The sequence below is a fragment of the Podarcis raffonei genome, chromosome 11 (genome assembly GCF_027172205.1).
Source record: "Podarcis raffonei isolate rPodRaf1 chromosome 11, rPodRaf1.pri, whole genome shotgun sequence".
In the NCBI taxonomy this organism is placed as follows: domain Eukaryota; kingdom Metazoa; phylum Chordata; class Lepidosauria; order Squamata; family Lacertidae; genus Podarcis; species Podarcis raffonei.
Window position 1 is genome coordinate 56,773,048 of NC_070612.1, and position 7,717 is coordinate 56,780,764.

General features: G+C 44.0%; 1 protein-coding gene and 1 long non-coding RNA gene across 10 annotated transcripts in view; both read left to right on the forward strand.

The window, feature by feature from the left end:
- CDC14B (cell division cycle 14B) overlaps positions 1-2,417 on the forward strand; it is a 52,167-nt gene extending 49,750 nt beyond the window's left edge. For 3 of the 9 annotated variants that reach the window (XM_053408278.1, XM_053408271.1, XM_053408281.1), the window contains 2 exons: positions 1,794-1,850; positions 2,131-2,417. In XM_053408278.1, coding sequence (XP_053264253.1) covers positions 1,794-1,850; positions 2,131-2,170 — 97 coding nt within the window. In that variant the 3' untranslated portion in view covers positions 2,171-2,417. Of the gene's footprint in view, positions 1-1,176; positions 1,291-1,793; positions 1,851-2,130 lie in introns of all 9 variants that reach the window. The other 6 variants (XM_053408280.1, XM_053408272.1, XR_008332712.1 and 3 more) reach the window with 5 other exon arrangements.
- Positions 2,418-6,272: 3,855 nt separating this feature from the next.
- LOC128423289 (uncharacterized) lies at positions 6,273-7,109 on the forward strand. Its single transcript, XR_008332714.1, has 2 exons — positions 6,273-6,438; positions 6,472-7,109. It is a non-coding gene; the product is annotated as an uncharacterized LOC128423289 (long non-coding RNA).
- Positions 7,110-7,717: the final 608 nt, after the last annotated feature.

Below are 7,717 nucleotides of genomic sequence, written 5' to 3' on the forward strand. Positions count from 1 at the left end.
AAGCAAATGCCCCTGGGGGGGGAAATAAGTGTGTCTCCTTTGGAAGCCTTGCCTCCTTCCATACCCCACTCTCGTAATCTGCATTGTGCCACAGTCCTTGGTCTGGTCAGTAGATTGAACCTCTAAGGACTGATCTGGCGGTTCCCTCATTGCGAGAAGCAAAGCTACAGGGAACCAGGCAGAGGGCCTTCTCGGTAGTGGCACCCGCCCTGTGGAACGCCCTTCCAGCAGATGTCAAAGTGATAAACAACTACCTGACATTCAGAAGACATCTTAAGGCAGCCCTGTTCAGGGAAGTTTTTAACGTGTGATATTTTACTGTATTTTTGGTTTCTATGGAAGCCGCCCAGAGTGGCTGGGGAGGCCCAGCCAGATGGGCGGGGTATAAATAATAAATTATTATTATTATTATTATTATTATTATTATCCGTTGTACATACGCAAGACACACCTGTGTGACAGATCTTGCAAGGTAGGCTTAGGCCACATTTACCGTATTTTTCGCTCTATAGGACGCACTTTTCCCCCTCCAAAAATGAAGGGGAAACGTGTGTGCGTCCTATGGAGCGAATGCAGGCTTGCGCTGCGCACCCCGGGCTTCAGGCAGCTATCCACAAGCCTCCAAAGGCTTGCGGATAGCAGCCTGTTCTGGGGTCGGGGGGAAGCTCGGGCTTCCCCCAGCCCCACAAGCTCTGGGAGCGGCGGCGAGGTTGCGCGCAATCTTGCCGCTGCTCCTGGACCTGTTCTGGGGGCTGGGGTCGGGGGAAGCTTGGGCTTCCCCAGCCCCGCGGCTGGAGGTGCACCCTATGGTCCGGTGCGCCCTATGGAGCGAAAAATACGGTATCAGTCTTAGCAGGTGCTCTGTGTAAGGACCCTCAATGCCCTACAGAGAAAGCCCTATGCTACCACCAGACATTTTGTGGGTCGTGACAGCATAGAAATTCTATTGCAGGGGAAACAACCATTGTTAGAAAAGTACTTTACATATATGTAAAACTGCTTCTATATCGGGGTTGCTCAGAAGCACTTCTACGGAGCGGGTGCATCCGATTGCCTCAACCAGTTCAAAAAAATAACACCGGATCTTAAGCTCCTACGCAGTTTTCAAGAGTGCTTAAGTAACTCCCTCCCCTCTTTCTCTTGAAAATGGCTGGAAACCTTTGCTACAAATGAAAGAGTCGTCCCATGTTGCTACAGATAGCAGTTTAGGGAGCAAGATACTGTGTTGACACGATGAGTGGAGAGAGAATGGATTTTAAAAGGCACTTGAAGAATAGGATCAGATACACCGTAAGTCCTACACTATTAATTAAATAGTAAGAAATACTTTTAATTTCTTTCAGGGATAGTTTAACCATTTAACCATGAAAAACTGCCGGGGGGGCGGGACACACACACTTTGTTTTAAAAGATCTCCATCTGCTTTTAATATCATTAGTTGCATTTGGTCTTTCTTGTTTAAACTGAAGGCTGAATAAGAGTTTGGATTTGATATCCCGCCTTTCACTCCCCTTCAGGAGTCTCAAAGCGGCTAACATTCTCCTTTCCCTTCCTCCCCCACAACAAACACTCTGTGAGGTGAGTGGGGCTGAGAGACTTCAGAGAAGTGTGACTGGCCCAAGGTCACCCAGCAGCTGCATGTGGAGGAGCGGAGACGCGAACCCGGTTCCCCAGATTACGAGTCTACCGCTCTTAACCACTACACCATACGACAGTACTTCATGCATTAAACTCTGACTGGTCTTGAAAGAACTGTTTTCCCTTTACCTTTTCTTTCTCTACTTTTCCTACAGTCTGGTGCCCCAGAGGGAAAGGAGGAAAAGGGATGCTTCACAACAAATGCGCTTATGGTACTTTCTTCCCACTGCTATCCCTTTATAGACCTGAACTCTCTCCCTGCCTGCCTTCCCTGCTTCACTGTTTGTAATCTGAGTTGCTTGGCCTGTGCTTTCGTTTACTACAGATGTTGCATCGCTTTCAAAAATGCCGTCTGTGAGTGGTCCTTTCCCTCCCCAAGCCCCTTTTTTGTTTGCTTTATTAGTTTTATATTGGCTAGTGATGCTTAAATTACTGGTTTGTGTTTTGCCATGTGTATCTGACATCTTGCACGCCTCATTTTTATCATTTCAGCAGTGCTCCCAAACCAAGAACCAGAACTGTGTTGCGTTAAAAGCAATCAGAGTGGAAGAGGATGCAAAGGAAACAAAAGGACATGGCTGCCAATTAAAACAATTGGAAGAAACTTTTTTGTATATATAAAAAAAGCAGTGGTCTATTTTTTATATTTAGTTGGAAGACGTTTTAGTTTTGTGAAGAGAACTTTTGTGTGAGGACCCTAAATTACTGTAAACTGTACCATTTTTACTATTAATGCTAGGAAATTATTCCCAAATATAAAAAGCAGCGTGTAAATTTTAGCCTTCGGTCTGAATAACTCTTGTTATCAAAAGAGCTTTCTCTTCTTTACAGCACTCATATATAAAATGTGATGGCAATCATCTAGCTTCTGTCAACCACCACCACGACTGTGGCATTTTAGCTATTTGGAATGACAAATGTAAGTTATCAATGTAATTTCTCTTCCCTAGGTGGAGAGAAGTGATACTTCATTTCCCCCCACCCATAAACAGCTCCATACAAGTTTGACTATCCTAATTTTAATAGGATTTTTATAAAGCGGTAACAGACTACTAAACTAGCGTCCATCAAATTGTGATTTATTTTCATGTTTTTGTTTTCTGGGGTTTCTATTTTTTCCTCTTCCAAGTTACACCACTGTCTGTTGGGTTACTTACTGCTTCTAATTTCAATGTAAAGATTGTATGTGCCATATTTTAGGGCCACTTTGGAAAGTTGTTCTCCTGTGCAGGTAGAGAAAAACTATCCTAACACTACTGCTTTTGGGCCAAAATGCAGGAGGCAAGCTGAGCTTCTTAGTAACTTTTCTTTCTTTGCAGATATTTACACACACCATCTCATGTCTATAAAAGCAATGCTAGGGGTGTCTCTCAGCCACCAAGATGTCCTACAGCAGGCACGGCCAAACTTGGTACTCCAGCTGTTTGGGGACTACAATTCCCATCATCCCTGACCACTGGTTCCGCTAGCTAGGGATGATGGGAGTTGTAGTCCCCAAACAGCTGGAGGCACAAGTTTGGCCATGCCTGGCCTACAGCATTACCTAGGGGTTCAGACAGGAGTCTATACGCCAGCCCTACCTGGGGAAGCCAGAGATTGAACCTGGACCTTCTGAATAGAAATGCCTGGGCTCTAGCACTGAGCTCTGACTGGAGTTGCAATAGCCTCTTTGTCTGACACACTGCAGCTTTAAATTGCCTTTTTAATGGAGAAGCAGTAGCAGCCCTGGAGGCAAGGGTACCTGGAGCATCCTAAGCTAATTTTCATTTGTGGCTTTAAAAAGTTGGAAGAATGGGGCCAAAGCACCATGATGCTGCTTTCTGCCCTTTGTTATTGGACATAGCACTTTGACAGCTGCATTGGCCACCTTCTTAGATCTTAAAGGGACAGGTGTGGTACAATCCTGCTCCAGGAATACTGCCTTTCTTCCACTCTGCTCTTTCCTGCCTAGGGAAAAATTGCTGTGGGAGCCAGAAATTGGCACAAGAACACCTATCTACTTGAGAGCAGCTGCTACTACTTTTTAAGTAGGGCGTTGGCTTTGTGCCTTAGGATTTGGCTGGGGGGGGGTATCTGCCCCTGTGGGGCTAGCAAAAAGAAATCTGCTAAGAGACTGCTAGCCACTTGACATTGAGCAAGCTGCTAACCATCATAGTTTCCATGAAGAAGTTGCTGCTAACAGTTGCCAAGAAATGCAGCTATAGTTTGATGAATGCTATGATTGAATTCTCACTGCCACAACGGACACATTCGGTAAAATTGGCTCCCTTATTCATGGCCTGTAACTTCCAGCATTTTACTTTAAATCACTGTGTTGCTTCACGTTACCCCAAAATTTCTCCATGGCGTAACGGCTGTCATTTAAGAATCTGCAGACTTTATGCGTGGAATATATTTGAAAGAATGTGATGTTTCTACATCATGCTGGACTGATAGAGCCAATATTTGGTTTCACAGCCTGTGCACATGGTACCAAATACTAGAATTACCAAAAGTGAGCCACAGTCCCCACCCCTCTTACTCTGTAAAAGTGATTTATGAGTAAGGACTTTGTAATGTCTCTGTCGCCCTCCAGTGCTTGGGTTACAACTCTCATCGTCCCCAGCTATTTGGTCATGGGACCAAACCACCTTCTGCCCAGCGGATCTAGTCTCCTGCTGCTACTCATTTCATATTGGGTATTTATCTTGTCCAGTAGAGCTAGGCAAATAAGAGGATCCAAATAGATACAGCCTGTTAAAAATAATGAGAAAATGTGCCGCGTTAATCTTGAGCATGGCTAGGCAAACTAAGGCCCGGGGGCCGGATGTAGCCCAATCGCCTTCTCAATCTGGCCTGTGGACGGTCTGGGAATCAGTGTGTTTTTGCATGAGTAGAATGTGTCCTTTTATTTAAAATGCATATCTGGGTTATTTGTGGCGCCTGCCTGGTATTTTTACATGAGTAGAATGTGTGCTTTTATTTAAAATGCATCTCTGGGTTATTTGTGGGGCAGAGGAATTTGTTCATTCCCCCACCAAAAAAATATAGTCCAGCTCCACACAAGGTCTGAGGGGCAGTGGACCGGCCCCCTGCTGAAAAAGTTTGCCAACCCCTGATTGTGTCAAATGGACTGATACTCAACATCAGTACAGTGGTGCCTCGCAAGACGAAAAGAATCCGTTCCGCAAGTCTCTTCATCTTGCGGTTTTTTCGTCTTGCGAAGCAAGCCCATTAGCGGATTAGCGCTATTAGCGGCTTAGCGGATCAGCTGATACGCGGCTTAGCGGATCAGCTGTTAAACGGCTTAGCGGATCAGCTGATAAGCGGCTTAGCGGATCAGCTGATAAGCGGCTTAGCGGATCAGCTGATAAGCGGCGTAGCGGATCAGCTGATAAGCGGCGTAGCGGCTTGGGAAAAGGGGGGGGGAGGAAAAAAACCCCGCAGGAACTCGCAAGACATTTTCATCTTGCGAAGCAAGCCCATAGGAAATTCGTTTTGCGAAGCACCTCCAAAACGGAAAACCCTTTCGTCTAGCGGGTTTTCCGTCTTGCGAGGCATTCGTCTTGCGGGGCACCACTGTATATACATACATGGGGGCCTGAAATTTAGGATGTGAGAAGGTAGTTTATATGGGACCATAACTTATTTTATATAAAAAAACTAAACCCAGGTGCTTCATGGGAATATAATTTGCTTTTAGAACAGCAACTCTGGCCTTTCCTTACAATGGGTGTTGCTACCAGAGTTATGGTCTGTACCTGGACTAGATGAGCCTTGGGGTCCGTTCCAACTCTGTCATTCCATGTTAATTACCTTTGAGTTCCAAAATGTAAGCCTATTGAATCCCATTAGGCAGGGGATGAAGATTAGCCAAGATCTCAGCCTACTAGATATATAGCCTTGGCTTGTCAATTCTCTGAGTTGCTGGGGGGAAAGAAACGATTGTCTACTAATCTGTTTTGGGCAAATTCAGATCTTACAGGACTGTGAAAGTCATAGGGATGATATTCATCTTCAAAAGAGATCATCAACCCCCCCCCCCATTTTACTTAGTGGGGTTTTTCCTTCAGTGACATAAATATTCCCTTGAAGTTTGGGACTGCAATTCCTCTCTACAACATAACCGCAGAAGAGTTCCTCCTGTTGTCTTTGAAAATATTGCACTAATTTACGGGATAGCCAATGCAGAAAATACAAATACTACTAAAAACAAACAAGCAACAATATTTCAGTTATCCGAGGCCTGAACATAAGGGCTATTTGGTAGCTTCTTGCAGTGTAGGGTAGACAGAGTCCATGTCAGCCTTTTGGTTTAACTTGAGAGGAAATGCTTACGATGTCCCATGGGAGATGACAGACCGATCCTAGGAGGTTGACACCCAAGACAGAATTGCTTGAGCCTTCACTTAACTAAATTAGGCTTGATAGAAGGAAAGATTACTTAACAGTCCACAACTGTTGTTAGTCCACGCAACTTACTGTTTTACTAGCTGGCTTCTCTCCAAATTTTGTTCAGCCACACTTCCACTCCCCACACTCAAAACCTTAAATGTTGGCCTATAAAGATTAGAAGACCTTTAAGTTGCAGGGAGAAGCTCAATCATTAACAGCCCCATCCTAGGCATGTTTGCTTAGAAGCCCCAGTTTTCCTCAATAACGCAAATATAAATGATGGGAGCGCCATTGCAACAACAGCCACTTGAAAACCACTGCTCCAGTTTAAGGCACCTCCTTCATGTTAAGTTTGGTAGTTTTTGTGGAGCTCTAGTTCCAGGTCTTGCACATCTCAAACCATCTTTGACGGACGCAGTCTGGGAAGTCAGCTGGAAAATATATTCTTGTGTTTCTCAGCCCTTTCTCATGCCTAAAGTGGGGCTTGTTGCATTTTCCAGGCTTGTAAACTAAAGAGGGTTCACAATTCTTCTGCATCATTTGCTTTAGTTTGGGCTTTTATAGAGCTATGAAATGAATGCCATTCCAGCTACTGGTTTTGCCTTCTACGTACACACCAACCCTACCCCCTGAAATTATTCCAAGTCAGTCCTGGCTTATCGCAACTGCGGCACAATTTTCAAACTTGCCAACTTAGGGCAAGGTCATTCTCAAACATCCACCTGCTATGACAACAGCTGTGCTGTTTCAAAACTGGACAAAAACATAGCCTTCCCCCACCCCCCAAGTTGCCACTTGTATTTCCCATATATGTTGCCCTACAGTTTTTATATGTATTGCCTTGGAAACTCTTGTACAGATCATTTGTTCCAAATATGTGGTGTAATCAATATTGCTCATCTTTTTTTAAAGCAAATAATATTTTTTAAAGAAATCAAGAAAGGAAGTTTATTTTGCTAAAGGTATTTTAAGGGTAAATTAATACTATCTTGGAAATTTGATCTGATAGTGTGTGTTTCTTATTAAACCAGTGTAATTTGATTATATAAATACTGACATATAAGAGAACTGTATACAAATAAAATATATTGCTTATATCAGGCTCTGCAATGTGTAGTGTTGGTATAAGGAGGCACTGGTCCTTTCCATACAAGGGGAAGCGATTTCTTGGTAGACCGTCTCTCTCTGGAGGAATTTATATCCATGCCTTAGCTGCAAGGGAGCCATAATTAAATTCACATGCATTACAGAATAACACTTTTACCTGGGGCTACTTGAGGGATTCTGTATTTCAAAGCGAATGCCCAAGTACAACACTCACAAATACCCACACCTAAATTATCTACAGTGATTAGTGCAACTCCTGCAAAATAAGACAGGCTTTTAAAAACCATTTTTTCATTAATTAGGCACGGAAGCTGCAAAGCCTTCAAGCCTAGTCCCAAACTGGATGAACACAACCCGGTGCAATTTCAGAAGGGTCAACAAAGCACATGGAGGCTGTTACAATCGTAGATGAAATGCCAACGAGTAGTGATGGATTGATTAATCCTGTATAAAACTTTCATATGTCAGTAGCCTCACTGAAGTGGTATAAAGTTGTCTAAGGCCAGATAGCTTCAAGTATGGTTTCACAGGAAGGAACACACTGCCATACCCCAAAAGAATACCCTCCACAGAGAACAAGAGTTCTAACCTGGACTCA